The sequence below is a fragment of the Amblyomma americanum genome, chromosome 5, assembly GCF_052857255.1.
Source record: "Amblyomma americanum isolate KBUSLIRL-KWMA chromosome 5, ASM5285725v1, whole genome shotgun sequence".
In the NCBI taxonomy this organism is placed as follows: domain Eukaryota; kingdom Metazoa; phylum Arthropoda; class Arachnida; order Ixodida; family Ixodidae; genus Amblyomma; species Amblyomma americanum.
Genome location: NC_135501.1, coordinates 197,015,896 through 197,042,367, shown reverse-complemented (window position 1 = coordinate 197,042,367; position 26,472 = coordinate 197,015,896). Strand labels below are relative to the sequence as shown.

The window sequence follows — 26,472 nt, the reverse complement described above, 5'->3', positions numbered from 1 at the left end:
GAGTGATACCTCGATAAGACTTTATCAGACAGAATGCAGATTTCTGGCTTGCGCTCAGTGACTGACATGGCTGTGTGGAAGTTATAAGTATGTGTTGTTCTGAATAAACCCAGTCGCGAGTCTGCGCCCGTCCTTGTGCCCTTCTCGTCCATGTTTGTATTATTTTGCGCAGTACCTTTACTCAACGATGTACGACCGACTCGCCCAGCAACATGCACTCCTGAAATACGCTACTCTCTTGTTTAGTCTTAGCAAGCTCTCGCCTACATTTTTTCATTGGCCTCCTTTATCGCTGACTTGGATTTTACGGGACACCCGTCCTCCTACTTGGCACCGTTACGAGCGTGCGTCAGCAGGGTTTTTTTTTCGGGCCAAAGAGAGTCATATTATTTACTAATATTGTATTCTTTAGAGGACAGTATGAGACCGGAAGCGGGCAGAGTGGGTGAGGGAACAAACGCGTGTTAATGACATTCTAGTTGAAATTAAGAGGAAGAAATGGGCTTGGAAAGGGCATGTACTGCGAAGGCAAGATAACCGCTGGTCCTTAAGGGTAGCGGCGTGGATTCCAAGAGAAGGCAAGCGTAGCAGGGGCGGCAAAAGTTAGGCAGGCGGCTGAGGTTAACAAGTTTGCGGGGGCACCGTGGGCGCAGCTGCAAAGGACAGGATTAATAGGAGAGACATGGGAGAGGCCTTTGCCCTGCAGTGGGCGTAGTCAGGCTGATGATGATGAGGATGACAAAGATACACATGGAAAGTTTTGTACCGTCTGTTAAGCGCACTTTTCTATGCTGATTCGAGCATTAAAGGAATAAGGAGGACAACTGCAATTGTTCTTTTGTCAATATTGCTTCTCTGGCTCTTTCCACATACTTTTAAACGTTCTTTCCGCAAATGAAAAAAGATGCCGCCACTGTCTGGAAGACGTTGAAGTAACGAGCGTTAGATGCCGCCATTTTGGATTAATTAATGACGTTACCAATTAATTACCATTGTTGTCCGACAGCTTGGATCTATAATTGACGTCACCAATAGACCACCAATTTGATATATCAGTTGCCTCACCAATCAATCACCAATTCGATATACTAATGACGTCATCAATCAATCACCAGTTGGGTTGCTATATAGATTTACTACGGGGGCCGCCATCTTGATTTCCTCGGACTTCGAAAATTTCGCGCCGAAGTAGGCGGTTCCAGACCCCAAGAACTCGAGAAACGTGATGAGTAAGAGCTAACGGTCTTAAAACTGCTCTGAGAAAATATGTTAAAGATTTTCCTGACAGTCTATTCGAACTCGAGATGTATACACGGAGGACTGGTGTCGACCCTTTTTGTTGCGAATGACGAAGCCTCTGGGGACTCGCTGCGAAAATTTGGCGTCGACGGACACAGTTTATTCAAGAAAACTACCGATTTCTCAATTAAACCGCTTCGTTCTTGAGTTGTGTACCGGCAAGCACACTGTCGCAATAAACACTGTCGCATAGTTTTCTTCTTTGTGCAGCGTTCCCTGCTTCCAGCACGCGATCTGTGAAAACGAAGCAGCTCGCGGCCAGAGCTCTGACGTCACAGCCAGTCAAGCCTTGTCTTCCATCGTAGCGGTTTCTGCGCTTCGCTGTTCCTCCCTGACCGCATCCCTGAGCCTACGTGCGAAAGCCTACTTCCATTACAGCCTCGTCCTCTGACCATCCTTCGCAGAATGGAGCCCCTAAGTCTCGCTTCTCCTTCAGGTACGGTGAACGGCTGCTACCGTCTTGTGGGGTTTTTGCGTACCCTATTAGGACGAGGCTATATTAGGACGAGGCTACGATACTCTTTGGCTTTGTTTATCGATGCGCAATTGGAACTAACTATACAGAAACTCAGTCTGTCTTAGCTTAAGTGCCGTTTATCCCAATAAGGGCACCAGACTGAACGGGTGAAGCGCGTCACGAAAACACTCAGAGATGGTGTAATATAGGTATCTGACTGAGCAAGGGACGCGAAGCGAAGAGTAAAGCACGGCGGTTCTGGTATTATTGCGGTTGTTTTATCGTGAGCTGCCAGTCATTTTTTTTTTTCGTTATTAAAGTTCGCGCCTCCATACTTGGCCGGTGACCAGATGGCAACGTCGCTCGCCATGCGGATGTTGTGCGCTGAGCTTTGCAATGAATATGCCATTTTGTTACACGCGAAGTGTCCCCTTTTTCAGGCACAGGTTAAGAGACGAATATATTTGGTCAACGGTGCCGACTTTGCGGTCTATCTTAGTCAATATCATAACGTTGTCTTGTGGCGATGCCAGATGTTCTTGCTACGGCACCTTCTGGCACTGCCGACCCCAGCGGTGGCCTAGTCATTTAGTATCCGCCCCTCATGCGGGAGGTGCGGGGTTCGATCCCCAGTGCCGACGGGTACCCACCGGTGATACAATGGGTACAAGCTTGGTCTGGTGCTCGGCTTCTTTAGGGTGAAATGCTTGGGAAATGGGTCTTTCACCTCACCTGGAGTAGAAGAAAAAAACCTTGTGCCATGGTGCTCTCCTGCCGCAGGTGCCCGTGCGCGATAAAAATTGATCACCATCAGCATCATCTTCTGGCACTCCTGTTGGCAGTCGACTCTGACACAGCTATCCTCGCCATTTTTATAGCAGTGGGGAGGCGAAAAATTCCTGCTAGTTTCCTGATATTTTCACTTGACTTACCGATATTTTTTTTTTTTCAATTTTCTTCACAAGTCTATCCGCACTACCCCTTACTCGCGGGCTCTTAAGCATTGATTTCTGTTCAACGCTAAGCCAAACAGAGGTTAACCCCCATTTATGATCTATTTTTGTTTCAGGAGACCCATCGCAACCAGAGTACGCCATGTATCCAACGACTGGTTATCCCTCCCCTTATGAAACGCCTTCATCAGGTAGGTGCGAAAGACTTTAAAAAACAAAAGATGAGCGCACCTAGCAAGGCGCATTTAGCAAGAACACATGACTTTCCTCTCGTCAAGCCAGTGAGAGATACTCGGTGTACATTTTGGGAGGTTGCGCTTGAGAACGCTCCACCGCAAGGCAGACAACAGCTCCACTTATAGACAACGTCTTCGCGTTATCTTTTCTGCTTTGTGTTGCTTTCAGGCTTTCAGTCAAGAGTACGGCACGCAAAATCATACGATTGCTACTGCACCTTTGCAAGCACTGTAACATAGCTCGTGAAGCCTCCTAGCGACTTCTTTAGTTGTCCCAATATGCTGCGAAAGAAGTACCTTGCATGAACCACAAAAGTAATTAGTTGGTGAGCGTATCAATGTTAACTCCTATATACTGTATGGGCGCCCTCAAAGTGACACTATAAGCTACGAGCGCTCTCCTAACTTTATGCACGCAGGGCAACGTGGCTGTAATGTGTATAGTAAATAATATAACACGTGCCGCATCGTAGGCCACTTTCTGAATTTCACCCAAGCTTGATTTCTTTTCAGCTCCACTTCCTTTCGACGACGGTTCAATGCGAGGTTCCTTTTCGACCACAAAAACAGGGTAAGTCCTGGCTACAGCATCGGCGCTGCAGAGAAATTCTTGTACCGCGGATAAACCTGTATCTGCGAAGAAGCGCTAAGCTCAATTACGCTAGAAGACGGGCGATGCAACTAAAGTGCTCTCTCTCTCTCTCTAAATTAAACCTTCATTTGGAGAACGCATAATTGTATAAAAACCTTATTAAACTACATATCAAGAATCCACACCGCAAATAAAAGAAAATATAGAAAGGAAGTGAGGACATCGCTAAAACCTGCAAGGAAATTCCACATATAATGCATAATAAAGAAAAAAATGAAATGCAATTTTAAATTTATTGTTTCCTTGATAGTACGCCCTGTGTTCCCTCTCCCTGAAGTTTTCTTCAGTATCAACTTCTTGCTTTTTCTTATCTGTGTTCCCGGATCTTTGATTTCTGAATTATTGGCCTTTAGACCTACAAGGTGCCATATTTTCCATGTTCTGTGTTTCTTCCACTGTTGTATAAGTAGAAGAAACACAGAACATGGAAAATATGGCACCTTGTGCTGTGTGCTGTGCTGTGCGATGTCAGTGCACGTTAAAGATCCCCAGGTGGTCGAAATTATTCCGGAGCCCTCCACTACGGCACCTCTTCCTTTTGTTCTTTCACTCCCCCCTTTATCCCTTCCCTTACGGCGCGGATCAAGTGTCCAATCCAACGACATATGAGACAGATACTGCGCCATTTCGTTTCCCCCAAAACCAATTATTATTATTATTATTATTATTATTATTATTATTATTATTATTATTATTATTATTATTATTATTATTATTATTATTATTATTATTATTATTATTATTATTATTATTATTATTATTATTATTATTATTATTCCACTACGTATGCTGTCTAGCTCGCCGAGCGTTCCATTACTATAGCGTGTGACCACACCTTCGACCACTTAATGGGGCTACTCAGCTGCTGGAAAATGCCTCTCGGCTGTGACTTCTCAGCGGCGCGCAAACGTAGCTTCTTACGCTCTTTTGTAAAATCTGGCGTAGCGGGCTGAAATGAAAATTGGTTTTTGGGGAAAGGAAATGGCACAGTATCTGTCTCACATATCGGCTGACAACTCAACTGCGCCGTAAGGGAAGGCGTAAAGGAGGGAGTGAAAGAAGAAAGGAAGAAAGAGGTGCCGTAGTGTAGGGCTCCGGAATAATTTCGACCACCTGGGGATCTTTAACGTGCACTGACATCGCACAGCACACGGGCGCATTTTGCGTTTCCCTTCCATAAAAACGGAGCCACCGCGGTCGGGTTCGAACCCGTGAACTCCGGATCCTCTAATTGACGATTCTCTCCGCTTTGCTTATTCGACCCCTATTTGATCTAACGCCAGCCCTCGCTTTCTCGCAGTCAAATTAAGGCCTCGTCACGAAACCGCGTGTACTACTACTAATACTGCTACGACATGTCGCGAGGCTTTAGTAACCTTGCCGACTCATCCTACATCGCGGGACTCTCATTGTTAGCACAACTCGTTAGTCACGTTGTGAAATGCACGCGCGCATCTAAAGGCACTGCTCGACGCCTGTCATGCAGCGACTTCGACGCCAAGGACAGGCTGTCGGTCCTGATGGTCAGCGTGGTGCTGATTGGACTTATCGCACTGGCAGCCTTCATCTACCTGCAAGCGTTGCGCACCGGTGAGAGCGATCATGCCCGCGATAAAGTATAGGTGCAAGACAGCCAGCCGTGTATCCTTTTGAGGCGTAATCTGCAAGATAACATGTGACGTTATACTTCTTGTTGGGTAGTAATAACGCCTCACATGCCAAAAGAAAAAGACTAAAGTTCGAATTTTCTGGAAGGAATTAGGAGAGCACTGGCAATGGCTCCAGCGATTGTTAAGAAATATGGATTTTGCTGTGCCTTATGTCCTCCACTACGGCACCTCTTCTTCCTTTCTTCTTTCACTCCCTCCTTTATCCCTTCCCTTACGCCTCGGTTCAGGTGTCCAACGATATATGAGACAGATACTGCGTCATTTCCTTTTCCCCAAAACCAATTATTATTATTATTATTATTATTATTATTATTATTATTATTATTATTATTATTATTATTATTATTATTATTATTGCTGTGCCTTATGACACGCATAGAATGCTCCCCACCGTCGATGTAGCGTCAGAAAGGGCTAAATGAACGGTAAGAAGGGTAGCTGTCAGTATAGAGAGTGATCCAACTGTCAGAGGAAGTCGTGATGCAGGTTTGAAGTCAGGAGACAGAACACCACTCACTATCTTGGCCTAGTAGCGGCAATGATAGCAAATTACGGTGATTATCATTTTGCTGCACGATGCAATGTTCTCACTGGAGTGCAGGAAAGTGGCGGCTAAAACTTTGTCTTGCGTAATTAGCTTTGAACTTGAGGCCTCTTGTTGCCGTTAGAAGCTTTCTTAAAAAATGGTCTATGGACTTTTTATAGACTTCCTATAGACCTTATTGCCTTGATATCAATATTTCCTTTTCTTTCTTCATAGTCTGTGAAGTGTGTATAGACAAAAGCCTACTAAACGTGTATGGCCATAAATCTATAGATAATCTCTTCACTGTCTATATGATTTGAGTTGTCTGTTGACTAGTGAAGAGGATTTTTCTGCATAGTCTACACACTCTCTAAAGGAATCTTAGCAAGGATTTCACCCACTGGGAAAGCTTCCGCGTGGATAGTAGAGTCTAACACAATTGTGCTCGGGGCCATTACCAGTGCATGATGTTTTGGAGCTAGGGGCGCTCGCTTCAGAGGTTGTCACCATGTTGGCAACCTTTCCGAGAGCCAGGTCTCCGGAACTCGAAAGTTGCGTTCGCTACCTGAACGTACTCGTTTTTGCTTCAGTCTCTATTTGCGTTGGGAAAGTCACATTGCAAAACACACCTTTTCTGTGATCAAATCAGAGTCTGCATCTCCCTTCGGTTTTCTGGGCTTTTGCGACGCAGATGACAGCGGCGGTGAAGGTGTGGACGTCGGAATCTTCGGCAGCAAAGGGATTGGCGGTGAACCCTCCGCGCCAGCTTCCCAGGGATCCCTTCCCAAACCAGAAGGTAAGGAGCTGCCTTTCTTTGCAGTGAGTATTCGAGAGCCAGTGAGGAAGATGTTTTGCAACTTACATCCGCTTTGAGAATCTCGAAAGTTCAATATTTTAACCCCCTTGTTAGTAAACTGCGCAAGGTTTTGTGCATTCTTCCCCATAAAGGGCCTTCCTAAACTGCGGCCTCAATGCGGTCAGTGGCGTATTTGCGACGTCATACTTTGTCTTTGCACCGAGAAGCGAAATTGAAATTAATTTAATAAAGCGCCGCTACCGCGTTCCATATCTAGGACTTTTCGAAGCGAGATGCTTGTGAAGGCAGTTAAACAATAATGCTTCAGCTAACATATTTCGAAAAACAGGCGTTCAAATTGTAAGCTAAGGGGGCAAAAAAAATATTTCATGGTGCCAACGATTGGCAGCTCATTACATATAAACGTTTGCATTACATTCAGTTATTTAACCGGTATGTGTATCATGTTTTGTTCGGCATTTGACTGTCGATGAATCGATATGTATATCTACAAAGCCCTTCGTTTCTGTAACTGCAAAATACACCAGTCATCACCATCAGCTACGAGTGGCATCTATCAGTGTTTAGTATGCATTCCTCTGCATTATATTGTTTGTTTTTTATATTGTTTATATTTCACTATGTATTCATTCTCTGCGTCGCTAATGTGTTGTGCATTTCCTATTTTGTTGCTTATTGAAATTTATTGTCATGGAGGTCCCACCCGCGGTCTTGTACCATGGGAGCTCTCTCTGTATACGCTTGTAACTTCGTTTGGATCTATTAATAAACTTTCAACTTCAACAATGCAAACTGCAGGGCCAAGGCCCCCATGTCTCCCCAGTTAAGCCTATCCTTTGTCAGCTGCGGCCGCCGTATGCCCGCTATCTTCTTAAACTAATGCACCCAATTATCCGCCGCCCACTGCTACGCTTGAATTTTCTTGGAATCCACTCCGTTACCCTTTAAGGACCAGCAGTTATCTTGCCCTCGCATTACACACCCTGCCCAAGCCCCTTTCCAGCATTCAACCAGCGTTCCAGTATTCAACGCTTTAGGTGCACTGCACGGTGGGTTGCTCTAAGAACGGAGTATTGAAAGTTCGATGCGGTTACCCGAACATCAAGTGTGAATTTGCCTAAGATACGGCACTTGCCCTTACATGGCTTACATCTGGAGATCGCTGTTGCAGCCTTGCCTTGCAGGGCACAGACAAGCAGCTATCGCTAGATATACAAAAACAGCAGAGGTTGAACAGTGCGAGAATTACCTGTGCCGCACGGTGGCAAGTGTTCTGCGCGTTTACACTCACACGAGTGGCTTGCGAGTCAAAGGTAAAGCGGGCGGAGCAGTCAGATGAATGCCTACTGACATAAAGCTTCAATAACACTTCTGTTGGGCCTAGTTGGTGCATGATAGTGATAGATGTGCGCACAGCATTAGACAATCCACGCACACGAGAGAAGCACAAAGGATAGACACAACGCTAACAACTACTTTATTCTTCATCTGTGAATAGTGGCGACAACGCGAGCACAGAAACTTAAGCTCGGCTGAGTACAGAGATAGGGAAGTATCGCTGATGCATCCTTCAGCTTTTTGAAGCGAAAAGCTTCACTACGCCAGCTTTTCGAGCCGTCAGCGGGGCCGCAAGTTTGACCTTGATTGCAGCTAGAGGTCTAACCATAAGCATAACTGGTGGTAGTCAGGATCGACACCATGGTGGTCTATAAGGTTAAGGTCAGAGTCGAGATAGTTGGTGTAATAGCCGCTGGTGTCGCTGCTGTAGCTGACGTCATATAAAAGAGGAGGATTAAGAAGTCGAGGGGTGTTAAGCGCGTGTGGGCGCGCTCATTGCCAGACGCCTGAGGCGATGAAGGAAGATGAACAACCTGTCATAGCGATTTTTATGTCGTTTCGACGAAAGGAAGATATCTAACAAATAAAAAAAGATGCCTACTACTGTGTGTGTGTCAGTATGGCTATTTATAGGAACCGCCAGGCGTCCGGCCACAAACGTAACCAGGGAGATGCAGCTTGTCGCTTTCGACCAGGGTTAACCAGAGCTAAACCACTAGCAATTCTTTTCTTAATATGAACTGCTTTGAGAGCCAGCCTCACGCGTGTTCATTTCGGCTTCAGCCCAGAATCGCAGTCTCTTCGAATCTCGGTGCACAATTGCTGCAGTTGTTAATATGCGACACTACATGTGCACATTTGTGCACTTCATTGTGCACAAACCTGAAGCTCTTTGTCCTTGTGTCTTCAGTTGTGGTCAGGCCGACGCCAATGGCCACGCCACGAAGTACGACCACGCCCCGTCCCAGCGGCGCCGAGGTCGTTGCAGACTTCTACAACAGGGCACTCAACCGGAGCGTTGCACCGTGCCAAGACTTTTACACCTTCGTCTGCGGAAAATTCTCAGGTGCCGGTGACGCAATCTCCAAGGCGAGTTCATTTTGAAAGGAAAAGCTTCCCTACGCCAGATTTTCGAGCTGTCAGCGGAGCGCAAGCTTCACCTTGAATGTAGCTAGAGGTCAAACAAGGAAATGACGCCTGTCTCACATATCTCGGTGGACACCCGAACCGCGCCGTAAGCGAAAATGAAAGTTGGATAATGAAAAGGAAAATGAGGCATTACTGTAATGGCCTCGCTTCTGTCTGCGCAAGGTTGTTGTCGTAAGGGCACCAAATTGCATTTCTTTTCCAGCAGCTCTTACTGATATTCCTGACCAATCTTCTCTGTCGTTTCAATTAAGCGCTCGTCGGCTCGTGGTCTTGGGCGAAAAAAAAGCATGAGTTATAACCCCGAGCGACAATCGCGCAGAAAGGCACACTGCCCCCTTAGAACGCAGGTGAAATAGGCTGCATATATAACACACTTTTTTCCAAAGTTGAAATCAATACTAGAGACCATTTTCAATTGAGACCAGACCGAGAGTAAATGTGCCAGTCGAAGTTCAAACTCTACCCCTAACCATGCACCTAATATATGCGCCGCCCTTACCTACTTCCCTTACAAAAACAGTCTATTGACAGTCTGTAGACTTCTTTAGACTCTATTGCCTTCCTATAGATATTTATTTTTGTCTATTCGAAGTCTATAGAGTGTCTATAGACAAACGTTCACTGGAAGTGTATGTTCATAAATATAAAGAGCTTCTATAGACTGTCTATAGGATTGGTATGACCCATAGACTTCTCTGGGATTTGTCTATAGAGAGTCCATAGACTTTATAGACAGAAGTATATCGACAGTCTACAGATTTTCTAAAGAATTTTTGTAAGGGGTGCATTTACCTTTACTGAACCAAGCCCATAATCATCGCTTCTCCTGATTGCTGCTCCTGTCAATCTTTCATCAGCTATCGAGACGCGCAGAAGCAGGGATCAAGGAGGCGCTCAACACCATTGACGTTCCACCCAGACTCCAGAGAGCCTCGGAGAAGGCAGCCGGCTTGTACCGGGCGTGCGTCAGACTCGCATCCAACACTAGCCGTACCGAGGTAATGGCATCTCTTTGTTCGCAAAATGAATACAGCGTCCTTCCTGCGTGTCGTACCAAAAGGTAGCTCACATTCAAATATTGCGGAAAGCTCTTCCCCTCTTTTAGAGTTAACGCTCCACTTCTGATCTCAGAGCTAACGCTCTAAGAGAAGGCAAGTGTTAGCTCTAGAGCGCTAGTGTTTGAGCGTTAGCTCTAGAGCGCTAGAGTGTTAGGGCGTTAGCTCTAGAGCACTAGAGTGTTAGAGCGTTAGCTCCAGAGCGCTAGAGTGTTAGAGCGTTAGCTCTAGAGCGCTAGAGTGTTAGAGCGTTAGCTCTAGTGCGCTAGAGTGTTAGAGCGTTAGCTCTAGAGCGCTAGAGTGTTAGAGCGTTATCTCTAGAGCACTACAGTGTCAGAGCGTTAGCTCTAGAGCGCTAGAGTGTTAGAACGTTAGCTCTAGATCGCTGGAGTGTTAGAGCGCTATCTCTAAGAGACGACCGACGACGGAGCAAACCGACGACGTCGGTTCTTAGCCACCTGTCATTACTGCAGAACTGGCTTTTTCGCGGCGACTGCCATCGGGCAGGGGCACAGCCAAAGCGTTTCAATTTTCTATTTTTCAAACTTCCTGCGCCACTGTGTCATGGCTTTAAGCTGCTAATGTTGACAACAGTAAGATGCGAGGCATTTGGCCGCTGGTGACGTTGAATACTGCTAAAAAAAGCTTTGAGGACTAGGAAAGGAAATTTCTTCATAAGCGCAGGTATAAAAGCATTCGCACAGTTGTCTGTACGCTTGCGCTCATTACTGTGGCGAATATGAAACATTAGCCTTCGCGACTACCTAATTAATTCCTGCTTTTCGTTCTCATTTCCATGCAGCTTGAGCCGGTCAAGGAATTCCTCTCGCATCTTCGACTCGACCTATCGAACATTGACCCCGACCCGTTCTACAACATCCCGCACCGGCTCGTTTACCTGAGTTGCGTATACGGATTCCCCACCTTCGTGAAATTCGACCTATTCTGGGACGTCACTTACGGCAAATTATTGGGCGTACGTACCTTTCCTATTGGTCAAATGTTTAGGGGAATCCCCCAAGAAGGAATAAATTTGCAATAAGGGAGTAATTACTCATTGGCATCCACCCGAACGCAGCCATACGGCTAGAGAGGAAAGCTTACAGCTTTCTCAAAAACTTCGTAGTTAAAGCAAAATTCGTCCTGGTCCGGGGTTCGAACCCGGAACAAGCGCTTCATCGGAGCACTCGCTCTACAAATTGAGCTAAACGGGACAGCAAGCTCGTGGTAGGCCTAGACCGAACTGATCAATAACTCGAAGTGGGAACTGTGTTGGTCAAATGTTTAGGAGAAATATCCCCCCAACCCCTCGGACCATGACGAGTTTTTCTTTAATCTGAGAAGGCTGTATAGCTTTCCTCTCTAGCCGTGTGGCTGCGTTCGGGTGGATGCCAGTGAGTAATTACTCCCTTAGTACCTGTCCTGTATTCGATGCAAATGGAAGCAGGACCTGACTTTGCAATTGCACAGGCGCATCGTTTTACCTTGCGCAGAATTTGATGGACACCGTTAGCATAGCGTGTACAGTGTTACCGGTAGTGAGTACCAGGAGCCCGCGCGCAGCCAATGCGCATGCGCAAATCACCCTGAAGGCACCACATGGCGCAAGGTGCCCGACAGCCGCGCGCGCCTGCAGCATCGGGACCAATCAGCGTGTGCTCACAGGTAGTGGATGGGCTGCCGGTACTTCCGTAACGGTAACGCAGTGCACGGTACATTAAAGCTGCCTGAAACTGCGTGCTTTACAAAGCTCTGGTCGCTGGAAATATCAGTGCAATTCTTGCCAACAGCATAAAGGGATGCTAAAGGCAAGGCAAAAAAAAAATCCTGACAAAGGAGAACTGCAATTATACACTATTGCTTTGGGTAACGTACTGTTGCCTTCATTCCAGCAGAATCAATGGACTAAAGGTTAACCAGTAAAGCTCAGGAGCTTGGTAAGGAAACGACAATTTATAATTGGCGCCGAGATATTTCGAAGTGGTTAGGGAATTACAAGTGTACTATACAGTGTACAAAGGCAATAACAGCAACACTGCACAATAACAGTAACAACAACACAGTGTACAATAAAAATAACAGTATACAAGTAGTGACCATAGGTCTGGACACTGAGAGAGTAATAACTTGGGGAATGAGAATAGTAACGTTGGTAAGGCACGTACACCGAGGTCTTTAACGGCAGCTTACCAACACCCCTGTATGACACCTGCACCGACCTGCGGCACAGAAGCTTTGAGGTTAACAAAACAACTTGAAGATAAACTGAAAAATTCGAGAGAAAATTTATTCAGTGTAAGGAGTATGGAAAGTATACGAGGACAACAAACCCAAGACAAAGAGGTAGGCCAAATAATTTTATGCATATTGACTGGTGTTATGACGTTGATCAGTCACCTTACCTGGGCTAATTAGAACAAATAGTTCTTGAGATAATTGTATTTGAACCCCCAATTTGAAGAAGATTTCGACTCGTAGAGTAATAATGCATTAGAGCCCCACCTAAGTGCCATCAAAGAACAATAAAGGAAGGTATCACCCTTTCATCCAGCACTCGCTGGGTATAAGAGACCTGAGCAGGACCCGAAACGTCTTTTTGTCTTTCCTCATATCTCTACGATTGTTATCTTCGCAAAGGATAACCATAACTCTTTGTCAGAAACTTCGGCGTTGAAGAGAAATCACTGCTGGTCCGGGATTCGAATCCAGGATCATTAGCAGTCTGGGGAAGACTCTGCCAACTGCATAAAGAGAGAGCTTCAATGCCGACGTACTTGCAGTGAACAAATTCTTCCCTTACCTATGAACTGATTCAGAGACGTAATTGATCAATGCAATTATGACTAGTAGAAAAAGGAATGGTATAATATAACGATTCCCAAACCAATGCCGTGCCATTTCTGAATTTCCAGCCCTACCTCATTAGCTGAAGTAGCATACGTCCCTGTTCACTCCCGACAATTAGCACAAGTCTAGGGTGTGGCGTCGCTTTAGCGAATGACGAAGGACGAGAAATTAAAAAAAAATAGCGGTGGTTTAGCTCTGGTTAAACCTGGAGTGACGCGATAGCTACAGCTGGCTGAGTAGAACTTGGTCACGTGACGAACCACGTGATCAGCCACGGCACCGCGCCGCCGGCAGCTTCTCTGCACCACGTGACCAACCACGTGACACCGTGGCGGCGAAGCCACGGCGTGGCGGCGACGCCACGCTGAAGGCTCCAAATGCTACCGTAATTTAGCTATCGCTAAAAAAAAGGAATCGATTCTGGAAGGAATCGGTATATTATACCGACTGAGAAGCCTTGTGATGTCTTGCACACCAGGCTATTTTTACAAGTAGAAAAAATTGGCTGCACGAGCATGACCAATGTGTATCAGTTCTGAATATCCTTTCTCTTCGCTGTCTTTACCCTGATTAGCGCGAGTGCATAGCTTGTATATAATGATGCATGTCTTCGTGCAGTGATGCCTCCTGGCGACAGAGGTTCCCTGTAGTAAATAGGCTAATTTCCCAAATATAAATAACAAGTTGTTGCTGTCACGTCATATTTAATTTTAGGCGGGATCTAATGAAGTCCCAGTGGTATCACGACTTCCAATCGATTAACGCAACCATTCCTGCGTTAAGAGCAGAGACATGCGGGACATTTTTCCGAGATTCAGTTCATGAGCTTGCGTCACGTGAAAAGCGAAGAGACGTTTACACGCTTAATTGGAGAGACAGGGTTAACAGAAGAGACATGGAAGAGGCCATTAGCCAGCAATAGGCGTAATCAGATTGATGATGACGATGATTATGATGATGATGATTTGAAGGAAGCCATGATCATTAACCTATCTTAAATTGACATCCATTAGAGGCCATGCGGCTTTGTGGGGGCATATGTAATGCAACATAGATCAACACTTCATTACATCTAGCTGCAATGTTCAGAAGCGAATATTAGATTTGTATTAGCCTATATTCAGACAGATCAGTTCGAAACATACGTTGAAGCACCAGGATCATGTTGTCTTCGTGAGGAAACTCCGCTGGACCACAGTGGTGGCATAATGGTTTGAGCATGCGTCTCCAGGCACATCTGGGTGGTTTAGCGGGTTCGCTGTTCAAGGCCACCGGGTACCCAACGGTATTTCAATGGGTACAAGCATTGCCCTGACCTGGTGCTCGACATACTTGGTGACGACACACTTGGTAAATAGGTGTTTGAACCCCCCTATGTAGACGAAAACGCCGTGTGCCATGGTGCTGTTGGCCCAGTTAGCCCTTGGGCCATTAGAATTCGCCATCATCATGATATAGAAAAATTCGCTACGTCGGAGGGATTTTTTATAAAGCGACAACCGAGGCATTATTTTCTCTTGCCTAAGGAATAGAAGTGGTTATTACCTTTTCCTTTTTGGCGGCAGTGCCGCATTTTCTTTTCTTGGCTGCCAGCCTTCTCTGAACGAAGGCTGAGTTCTAAAATATGCAACTGAGTAACAGAGGTTTTGCTGCCACAGGCGTGGATAAACAAGGACGATGAGAACTGGATGAACAGCCAGCACAAGAAAAACACTCGCCCGCAGCTGCTGGCATTCTACCGGAGTTACCTGCACTTGTATGATCCGAACATTGACTCTTCAGCGCTCGCCGAGCGCATCGTTAACTTGGAGGTGATCGGTGGGTACACTCTTTGGTGCTCTCTTTTAAAAGCGAAGAAAAGAAACAATTGGAGGGGTACTTGAGGTCCACGCGACAGCTTTAATGTGTTAAGACCCATATATGCGGAATTGCTCACTCTTGATTTTACAATCGCAGATCCCTGGGAGTCCTCGTACCGCTCCCAGCGCAGGGGTGCAGCCGTTGAGCAATGCGCCACTGCTCTGCAATGGCACTGGTTGCACTGGTTGCACTTGTGCGACCCAGGTTGCTCTTTGCGAGCAACCTTTCGCTACCGATCATTAGTTTAACTGCCGCCTGCCAGGGTAGTAAATTAGCTCACAATTCAGTGGGTAGGTTCCGATGACGCCACAAAGTCACGTGACCTAGGTTGCTTTTCCGTAGATTTTAGTGTGAAAGCACTTCTAGCCGCACTCGTTGGGCTTCAGCGGTGTGTGTGTGTGTGTGTGTGTGTGTGTGTGTGTGTGTGTGTGTGTGTGTGTGTGTGTGTGTGTGTGTGTGTGTGTGTGTGTGTGTGTGTGTGTGTGTGTGTGTGTGTGTGTGTGTGTGTGTGTGTGTGTGTGTGTGTGTGTGTGTGTGTGTGTGTGTGTGTGTGTGTGTGTGTGTGTGTGTGTGTGTGTGTGTGTGTGTGTGTGTGTGTGTGTGTGTGTGTGTGTGTGTGTGTGTGTGTGTGTGTGTGTGTGTGTGTGTGTGTGTGTGTGTGTGTGTGTGTGTGTGTGTGTGTGTGTGTGTGTGTGTGTGTGTGTGTGTGTGTGTGTGTGTGTGTGTGTGTGTGTGTGTGTGTGTGTGTGTGTGTGTGTGTGTGTGTGTGTGTGTGTGTGTGTGTGTGTGTGTGTGTGTGTGTGTGTGTGTGTGTGTGTGTGTGTGTGTGTGTGTGTGTGTGTGTGTGTGTGTGTGTGTGTGTGTGTGTGTGTGTGTGTGTGTGTGTGTGTGTGTGTGTGTGTGTGTGTGTGTGTGTGTGTGTGTGTGTGTGTGTGTGTGTGTGTGTGTGTGTGTGTGTGTGTGTGTGTGTGTGTGTGAAGCCTCTGGTAGCAAGTGTAACTATCGCTGGGTCAGTGGATACCTCAATCGTGCTGTGTGTAGGCGGTGGCTTCCACCTACAAATTGAGGCAGTCCTGCTTCTTTCCTTTTGTCAAAACCATCGCAAGGTGTAGACCGTTGGTCTGAAGAAAGGAAACACCCATAACTGGCTCCTGGGATTAGTGGACACTGAGTTGCGCTTTGAAGTGCAAGGCGGTGGTGTCCATCTGCATAAAACAGTGCTTTCCCACAATATTTCGCGCTTACCAACGCTAAACCGCCGGCCATTTTTTTCGCTCACAACACTGACGACAACGGTGATGGCGAATTTATTTGCAGAACGGAAGCCTTAACGGTCAAAAATCACAAGACGGTTAGGAGTGCGTAACACGAATCTCTGAGCGTTAGCTCTACTGTTATAGCAAAGAGCCGATACTCTGCAGTGGGCTTCGGAGGAAGGTTTAGGTTGGTTTCGGGCCATCCAACTGCCACAGCCGAGAGGTGGTTGGTCCAGGGGGGCGACCACGCCTCAAGGCCACCTGTCACCTCCAACCTTTTCTCCCTATTAAGGCGAAAGCCTTTATAGGCTCATGACTCGCCAGCGGGGATGCTCACAGCAAAGTGTTACACTATAGCTGTCAAATTGATGCCATCAGTGGTGTAGTATGTCGTAGCTATATATATATATATATACATATGTGTGTGTGTGTGTGTGTGTGCATGCATATATAGTGCACTAACTATCCATAGTCAATCATCAACTAGTTAAAAACATATACTCAATTAATGTAATTAACTAATTATAATAATTAACTAGGCGATATATATATATATATATATATATATATATATAGTGCACTGACTATCCATAGTCAATCTTCAACTAGTTGGAAAACATTTACTCAATATAATTAATTATAATAATTGATTAGGTGCTTACTAATTGCACTTAACTAATTATAATTACCAATTACCTAATTATTCGCTAATTATTTAACAATCAGTGCTGAGATAATTGGTGATGAATAGTTATAATTGGTTATTTAGTAAATTAGTTATAAGTTATTTTGTACCAGTAGTTGTTGGTGTAGTATGTCGTAACCGGGAATTCAGTATACGGTAACGCACTGCGCATGCGCAATGCGCCAGCAGACAATGCACCTTCGCTTCAGCCTACTGCGCATTTGTGTGACGTCATTGAGTGGCGCCACCATCGTTCTAGAGGAGCGCTCCCCAGGCAACCTTGCCAGATGCCTCCAGGACGCCGATCTGGAAGGATTCCGCTTAAACGCTCTCCTCTCTCTTTAATCCACATCTTCACCGCACATTAGCGACACAATCCGCCTTTTTCACGACGCGACTGCGCATGCGCCCATCCCCTGGCGGCGGTGTCGCCAAACATATTGGAAGGGTCGCGCGCTCCACTCGAGACCGGCCGTGGAAGTGTAAACAAACCGACTTCTTAGGCGGGGTGCGTTGCTGCAGTCGTCGGGCGTTCAGCGCGACGCATTTGGCGATCCCTACGACATGTGTTACATACGGCTGCAATGCCCAATATGTGAAGGGAAGCAAACTCGGAGTTTTTCGCTTTCCGAACGCTTCCCGGGACCGCCTTCGACGCGAAGCGTGGATAAAAGCAGTTCGCCGGCTCGACGATCGTGCCGCCCTTGGGCACCGTCAAGCAGATCAATTAGACTGTGCGAGAATCACTTTGTGACAGGTACGGACGAGGTACTGCGTTTAAATGCATGTGCAGTCTACCACGAAAGGTTTTATTCATGGCCAGGAAGGCCTCGAATGTCACCGCGGCATTTAGACTTCGTTCCGACGCTTTTTGCTTTCTCAAACAAGAAGGCCGAATGGGCAAGTGCTGTGAGCCGCTTTCAACGCGCGATGGAGCGGACAACGAAAAAGAAGCTACGAGAGCATTCACGCATGGTGCTAGAATTTTGTCATAATCTCCTATTGAAATTTCCTTGTTTATGCAACCTTACCCTGGCCAATCCCCCGGTGTGGGTATGTGCCATGTATTAAGAGGCAGAAGAAGGTGGTGCGTTATGCGTGTGTTCGCATCATATCCATGATGAAGAGCGCTGCGTGGTATCGCCGGAATGACTCAATGTGCGCCCCTCGCGCTCGTCTTTATGGACGCGCATGCTTGTTTAACCTATGCAGCAGTGTGCAGTGGGAAAATAAAGTGAAATTCTAGCAGAGCTGCCATGTTGCGAGTACGCTTGTGGTTTTGTAGTTCGTGTAGCTATTCGGCAGCGCTTGAGCACAACGATTGCTTGCGAAAACTGTTGTCCCCAGTCGTTTTCTATGCTACGGCGTGCACAATGCAGTATCCACCTTTTAATGGATGGCAGGCATACACAGCGGAAAACGCCAACCTCACTGATCGGGGATATTTCATTGAACATTATGTTCCGAATGTAGCCTTCATCTCTGAAGCGGCGGCCCTTGCTCTGCTGGCGTTCGCATCGTATGCCGGTTGATCGGAGATACTGAAGGATTTGCTCTTCGGTGGGCACAGCAGCCTGCTTCGGACTTCGCACCGAGCCATCAGTCAATCCTAGAAATCCTCCAGGTACCAGGTGCTGCCCAGGACACGCCATCGTTGACAGATTCCAACAAAACGTGCTCCGCAGCGGCACTCAGTCCGGCCGGGTTGGGAGAACAGTACCCTTCCAGTGAGCTTCCAGCGTTGTACGCGAGGTGGCAGCACAGGAATATCAAAAAGGCGGATTAAGCAGAAACACCGCGCTAAAGGCTTTCACCTCACCACAGGTTAGGTCAGCAAAGTGCCCCCGTGAATTTTTTTCTTTCCCTCGCCTCCCTTAAAAGGGGAGAGGGAAATTTACCACTGTGCACTTCCCCACCAGACAACCGAGGAGCGACCGTCGCGCGGTGCCCCAAGAGACATGTGGGCTCAACAGCCCAGCGTGCTAAACCGTTTCGCCCTTATGACCACACGGATTACGGTTTGTGATCGATGGGGTCAGCAGTGTTAGAATTCTTCTGTACGTTCGCCATAAATTCGCTGTAAATTCTCCACCGCTCATGTCCTGCTCACTGTGAACAAGAAACCCGTACGGGTTTCGAAACGTCTTTCTTTTTTCGACTATGGTCAGTGACTGCTACTTCACTTCATTGCATCACCATGCCTGACCAGACGGATTTCCGTCGAACTCTTGACTACATGATACTGTAACATTGTTGCTTTTGGTGTGAGGCTGATTTTTATATATATATATATATATATATATATATATATATATATATATATATATATATATATATATATATATATATATATATATATATATATATATATATATATATATATATATTACTGCTTTCTTTTCTCTCTCCAGTGAAAGATCTTATAGCAGCAATCTGGAAGGGCAGCTGGTCAATCACAACTTTACTTCTGAGCAAGTTCGGAAGTTTGACGAAAGATTATTACCAAGCAGGTACGTTACCTTCATCATCTACATGCGCTCTGTGGACGTTGGGTTCTTTATTGGGTCTTGTGGCACGGTAAACACCTCTTCGATACCTCGCAATATTTTGGGTCTTCATTTCATTGACTCTAAAGGCATTTAAAAATAGCAGCCTGGGGATTAATGTAAAATGTTAGCGATGGTGTGTTATTTTATGTGGTTTAAGTCTTCGCCCTGTGTCATTTTGCACCATCGTCTTTCAACGTACATATTTTTGCCTTTGCAACGTTATTGCCATAACTCCACAAGTTATCCAGTGTGCGAAAATCAAAAAGGATGGTGCTTTAGTGGCCTTCTACGTCATTGAGCAGGCAATAGGTTGGCTGTGGAGAAGTGTCGCCCACGTGTCTTGGTTGGTGCAAAGTGCTTGCGCGACGTAACGCGAGTGTATTTCGATGGAACTCGACCCGTATATCGGCACATACCTCGCAACCACAAAGTGAACAAGGGTTTATTTATGTGGGAGCCACAGTCTGCTTAGCCAACGTTTCGACAAGAAGTCCTCTTGTCGAAACGTAAGCACACTGAGGTTCCCTTCTTCAATCCTTGTTCATTAAGTTTTGTGTTGTAAAGATTCCCACCTTCCTGCCCTCAATACCATATCTGGTTAATTTGTTACTATCACCAGTACACATAACACTCATGTACACATGACTGAGATATTTATGACAAACATTTCTGGCGGACAGAATTTCAAAACGACTCGTGAATATCTCTTACATGAACATCAGCATGGCGAACAGCCATATGGCGTTTCCATATGCTGCTTAAACCAAATGACATTTGCACATTACACGGAAGACCATCATCATCACCGACTGCCAAAAAACGAATTTTATGGGTATGTAAAGGCAAATTTTTCAGCGGAATTCGGAAAGAGAGCATCATGTCACTAATCTATAAATACATGTTTAACAGTTTGTGGTGTACCGCACAAAAAACTATTGGCACCCCATGGTGCAATTTTTGTTTTCCGGCATCCATGTATTATCGAGCATAACCCCCGCATTCAGTTCAAAGAAGGTTTTCCCAGTCGGCCTTACAGGCATCCGTTTTAGACGTTCTAATACATTCTCTCCGGGTCCAAAAGAGTGTAACCACCAGTACACAGGAAGAGGCAAGACTACTTTAGCAAGATATCTTTAAAGCCGTTTTCTGGTGACACTGGTTAATTACTCAATTCGTACATAAATACAGGTTGCTCGAACAATTTCACAAAAGGAACCACAAGTTAAACCAGTCCTGTGGCAAACATTTGCTACAAAATACATCGGCAGAGCTCGTGCCAAGCGTTACTGACAAATGGTACTTAGAAAAGAATCCTTTACATCTCGTATGAATATGAAATGGTTAACAGCTTAACACAAGAATAAGTGCGACAAAGAAAGGCCACCAGAGCCTACGCGGCGGAAGATGTTTGTTCGGCTTTTCTTCTCATAAGATGAAGCCCAGATAAACAATGCTAAGGTCCTGTGTAGCTTTTGTATATTCATACTTGGACAGTTCAAAACCTGCGGCCCGTACCACACCTCGCTGAGAAACAAACTGCATGCAGTTGTGAGAGAAAATACAGAAGTTGGTTTAGCCTCATGTCCCCTTTTTCTGCATCGTTCCGCAGCTCCTCCATCTAGGTTGCCCATATGGGTCGCTGTTCCTGTAGTTTTCTAGCGGGGCTCAGAGATACTTTGTTGCAGTTCCAAGTCACATTATCAAGCACTCCAGTTTTTGGTTTCTGGTCTCCGTGCCAAAACCTCAAACATTTTTCTACTTGACAGCACTTCCGCAAACCATGGAAAAATAATTGATCCTATTTGCTGCCTGACTAATGATTTCCTTGCCGACCGAAAATATGGCTATATCATGGGCGTATCATAATGCCCGTACTTCACATGGCTACTAAACAAACCCACACGTAGAATTATATGAAACAACACTCCTATAAAAGGATTCAGCTTGCACCAGGTGTTGCAGGAAAGCCCGCCACTAATTTTTAAAAGCAAGGCTTCTGAGGTAAAGAAAAAGCTTTGTGCGGCACAGTAATATCAGTGTCGGGGGACGTCAAAAGCAAGCGAATAATGTTAACTTCTAAAGTTACCAAGTGAGTTCGAATAGTTAACTTTTTAACTTTTCTCGACAGGCCTTTGGTTGCAATTAGCGACTAGTAGCCGGCCGTTAGTAATATAAATTTCTTTTAAAAATTTCGCAGATGCGATTACTCTCGCCGCTGCAGCGCCCAACAAGTTCTGGCCATATTTCTCGCGCGATTCGAAAATCGTGATCCAGCGGGGAGAGCAAAGCGACGTCAATCAAATCGCGACATTCTGACGCACGCGCCACGTGACATCCTCTGCCCCGCCCACGTTGGAAACGTGAAGTGGCGAGAATGGGGAGCACCGCAGCGCGGGCATTAAGAGTAGATGCAGTGTTTACGTGGTGTAGTGTCGAAAAGTAACTTCCTTTTGGAGATCAATCTGAAGCGTGGCCACGACACCGCTTACACTATCACAGAAATCAAGTATACACCTAGCTGTATGAATGTTAGTGGTAACTGATCGACGTCTTACGCCGCATATCTGATGTAGACCAACAATATTTTTTCAATAATGTTTCAAACCTCCTAGCCAATATTTTCATTTTAAGAGCGTTAGCTCTTAAAGGATTTCGTTTTCTTTGGGTCTGCTACCACCTCCCTTCGGCGTGAAATTAGAATTCTGTCCGAGGAATTCAAGATAGTGGCCGCCATAGTAAATCGATATAGCAACCCAATTCGTGATTGATTGGTGACGTCATTAGTATATCGAATTAAAGATTGATTGGTGACGTCACTGATATATCAATTTGTAATTGATTGGTGACGTCACTTATAAATCCAAGATGTCAAATTCGTATTTACATTGGTGTACTTGTCTTTAATCACGTTCGTATTAATTCTAGTAAACCAAACAGCTAACGCTCGTTACTTCAACGTCTTCCAGACGGTGGGGGCATCTTTTTTTTTTAACTTGCTAAGCTAACCCTTTATTTCACCGTTTGACTCATTATTTGCGCATGCGCACCTTGCATACGCAACGTGACTCATGGTGACCCACGGCACAGTGAACTTGTTAAAGTAAAAGTAAATTGTTTGGTCTGACGACTTCGCTGCAACTTGTCAAGTCAGTGTGACGAGCGTCTTGTTCATCTTGTAGATCGGGGGTGGATCATTTGTAGTATACGGTAGCGCAAACAATTAGAGCCCAGTTTGGCAACCGCCTATGGGACTTGGCAATCCTGGACTCCGTAAGACTGGAGGGCGCGTTCCAATGCGCGGCTTTTCCCAGGACATCCTGAAAGTACCGATATAGATACAAAGTGTCTCTTGCCTCAAGGTCCAGTGCCACTTACTCATCAAAAGTTATTTTTATGGAGTTTAATGGCGCAAAAGCAACTAAGGTTATGCTGCGTTTCGTATTAATAAGTAAGCTTATTGTCATCTGACTTTGAAATCTGGATGCTTGCTTATTTAATGAGCCCCGCCGCGGTGGCTCAGTGGTTAGGGCGCTCGACTACTGATCCGGAGTTCCCGGGTTGGAACCCGACCGCGGCGGCTGCGTTTTTATGGAGGAAAAACGCTAAGGCGCCCGTGTGCTGTGCGATGTCAGTGCACGTTAAAGATCCCCAGGTGGTCGAAATTATTCCGGAGCCCTCCACTACGGCACCTCTTCTTCCTTTCTTCTTTCACTCCCTCCTTTATCCCTTCCCTTACGGTGCGGTTCAGGTGTCCAACGATGTATGAGACAGATACTGCGCCATTTCCTTTCCCCAAAAACCAATTATTATTATTATTATTATTATTATTATTATTATTATTATTATTATTATTATTATTATTATTATTATTATTATTATTTAATGACAATTTCTGCGGAGACAGCATCCTACCAGACAAAACCTTCTTAGAAACGCGTTCAGCGAGCCAGGCACCACCTTAGCTTCTTCAGAACGGCACTGCACGGTTGGCGCTCTGATAGTAATGCTTCAAAAGAAAGCGATTAGTTTAACTGCCAGTGCCAGTTTCATAGCTCATACGGCTGAGGTTTTCCTTCAGTCCAGGATTGTTCGTATTAATGTCCTTTTTAAATACCAGCTAGTATATCACCTCAGGTTCTCTTCTCTCACAACAGCTGCTTTTCTTATGTTCCTGGCTGAATTAAAACCAAAAGAGAAATATGTGTTCACCAGGTGCAGTGACAGATGGCTTCTGCCACGTGCAAGAACAAATTATGATAAACAAGCGCTACAGTTCTCATTGCCTCTGTTGTTAAATAAATATGCCGCAAAGAAAAATGACGCATTTACCTTATCTCCCAGGGCATTAAAGTTACTTTGTTAGCAAAAAATCGAGTAGCTTCTAGTGTTGTTATGTGTCATATGGGCTTAACGTCCTAAAGCGACTCAGGCTATGAGGGACGCCGTAGTGGAGGGCTCCGGAAATTTCGACCACCTGGGGTTCATTAACGTGCACTGACATAGCACAGTACATGAGCCTCTAGAATTTCGCCTCCATCGAAGTTCAGTCGCCACGGCCCGGATCGAACCCGCGTCTTTCGGGTCAGCAGCCGAGCGCCGTAACCACTGAGCCACCGCGGAGGGTCTATTGTTCTCTTGTGTTCGACGGTTCTCGTGTTGTTATTTCGTTTAAATATTTGTTGCCTTGTATATTGTTGTGCAGACATTTTCAAGCTACGTATAGGCTGTAGCTTTTCGACTGTGGCCCCTCCGCTTTTAAGTGGAAAATAAAATTCATTCATTCATTCGTTCATTTGTTCGTTCGTTCGTTATGCATTGTTCAGTGTACACCGAGAGAAAATATATTGCATATTGGAACGGATGCTAGCACGTATCGTTAATTAGAACAGACAATAAATGTCGGATGTGCGTTTTTGGCGTATAAATAGCAAACCCGATAATCGCAGACGTTCTAGTGCTGCAGCTCAAAACTAAAGCCTTTCAACGGCTCGTCTTGCTCTCCAGAGGACTGGGCGCGTCTATTCGCGCAAGCCACGGGCGACACGTACAAAGCCACGAGCCACATTAGGATGTGGAACAATGTGACGGGCATCTTGGTTCTCCTGCTGAACAAGAACCAGATGTCGCGCGACGACGCCCGGCTGATCATGTCTTGGAGCCTGGTTCACCGGCTTCTCCCGTTGGCCAGCGGCCGCTTAATGGCCGCAGACGCCTTGAGCGCTTACCGCGGCCGACGAGACCGCATCCCCCACTTTTGCTTCAGAAGGGTCTTCAACATGATGCCTCTCGCCGCCGCCCATGGCTGGTTCAACGCTGGTTAGTAAATATATCTTCTTTTACTATGACAGCTGGACGGTATGTTATTGTGACAGCTGGATAGCGCATCTTTTGGATGCGCTGAAAAATATCGAACCTCCACATGTATGCACCATCACTTGTCATTTGGCTCATTAGACAGTTTTAGTATAGCGTTTGCGTTCTTTGTGTACGGAACACGCAAGACTTTTGCGCACACTAAATCCTAAGCGCGAACGACGCTTTTAGATGAGCGTTTGCGGACCGTTCCGCAACAGGCGCTCAGTGGACAAACAACACACGGGTTCAGCCACGTTAGGGTAAATACCTAGCGCCACCACGCGTCAGAAAAAAAACTGAGGCCGATTTGATCCAAACTAAGCCACGGCAAAGCGCGCGCTTTTTGCCATCTGCTATTTCTTTGGCGGATGTAGGGCGGGTATAAGACTTGCAGATGGTTCCTCCAGCTTCCACGCCATTCCCTCAAGCCATACAAAATGACACAAACAGCCGTTGCCATGACGACAGTGTAAACAGTCTGTTGTTAGGCTTACAGGCTTGAAAATAGACTGCTATCTCAAAACTACTGACAACTTATCACATATAACATTGTGTCCGAGTGAGTTAACAAGAAGCGGAAGCGAATTCAACCATTTACAGCCAGTTGAGCGCCAAATAACGTAATGACGAAGTATTTTAGAACCGAAGCGGGCAAACAGGGTGCCGCCATGTTGCCTCCGTAAGCCCCGCAAAGATACGCAATGTCCAGAAAATTGCGTGCGTAGGCTAAACGCTAAGCTTCCTTTAGCGTCCTGCGCACGTGCATTCTACTTACGCTATTTTATTGCGTACGCAAAGGTTTTGCGTACGCTATACTGAAACTGTCTATTAAAGAAAAAGGTTTCCCAGCGCGGGTCATAACGCTCTCAGTATACGCTAGGCAGGATTTTGCGTGAGAAGAACGTTCAACCAGATGATGCATGTTTGTCACGATTATGCGTGCATCCCTTGCCGACAGCTATAGCCGCCAGACGGCAGACTACAGTTGGGCGGAGCGTGCCTTGATTCGTCCCCGCTTACAATCCACTGGAAGCAATTCACTACCCTAGAAATCGCAACCATTGCAGCCAAGTCAATCGGAACGGCTGTCTGCTGTCGCACTTACTGCGTAGTTAGTTAATAAACGCTCGATAATCGACAGCACACACTCTAAACAGAAAGGAGTAAAAAGGCAGTAAGCTGTTCTCTACCGTACTCAGATCATAAGAGGCAGTTTACCAATATCCCTCAAGAGAAAAGTATACAACAGCTGTATCTTACCGGCACTCACCTACGCCGTGGTAGAAACGTGGAGGCTAAATAAAAGGGTTCAGCTCAAGTTAAGGACAACGCAGCGAGCTATGGAAAGAAAAATGATAGGTGTATCGTTAAGATCCCGGAAGCGGGCAGAGTGGGTGAGGGAACAAACGCGGGTGAATGACATCCGAGTCGAAATCAAGAGGAAGAAATGGGCTTGGGCAGGAAACGTAATGCGAAGGCAAGATGTCAGCGCTGGTCCTTAAGTGTAGCGCATAATGCAACATAGCGTAAATGATCAGGTTGCGCGACTTTTATCAGCAGGCTTCCCTGGCCCGGTCATTTCGGCTATCGCTGAAACCCTCCTGCAGAAGCATAAAGGCGCCCAAAAAAAGATCCGAACACCCTTCTTCAAAGCCGGTGGTGGTCCCTTATGTACACCAACTCTCCCACAACCTAAAAAAAGTGGCTGACAGGAAACGTGTGCCCTTGGTGTTTTCAGCACCCAACAAGCTATCTAAGCTATGCCCTC

The 26,472-nt window shown here is 46.0% G+C and overlaps 1 protein-coding gene across 1 annotated transcript; it reads left to right on the top strand.

Annotated features, from left to right (window-relative positions):
- Positions 1-1,582: 1,582 nt before the first annotated feature.
- Positions 1,583-24,670, top strand: LOC144134490 (uncharacterized). Its single transcript, XM_077667399.1, has 11 exons — positions 1,583-1,735; positions 2,826-2,900; positions 3,459-3,516; positions 5,084-5,187; positions 6,485-6,589; positions 8,859-9,037; positions 9,955-10,095; positions 10,955-11,128; positions 14,658-14,817; positions 19,212-19,310; positions 24,354-24,670. The coding sequence occupies exons 1-11, from the start codon at positions 1,705-1,707 to the stop codon at positions 24,668-24,670; spliced, it is 1,443 nt and encodes a 480-aa protein (XP_077523525.1). The 5' UTR covers positions 1,583-1,704.
- The last annotated feature ends 1,802 nt before the right edge of the window (positions 24,671-26,472 follow it).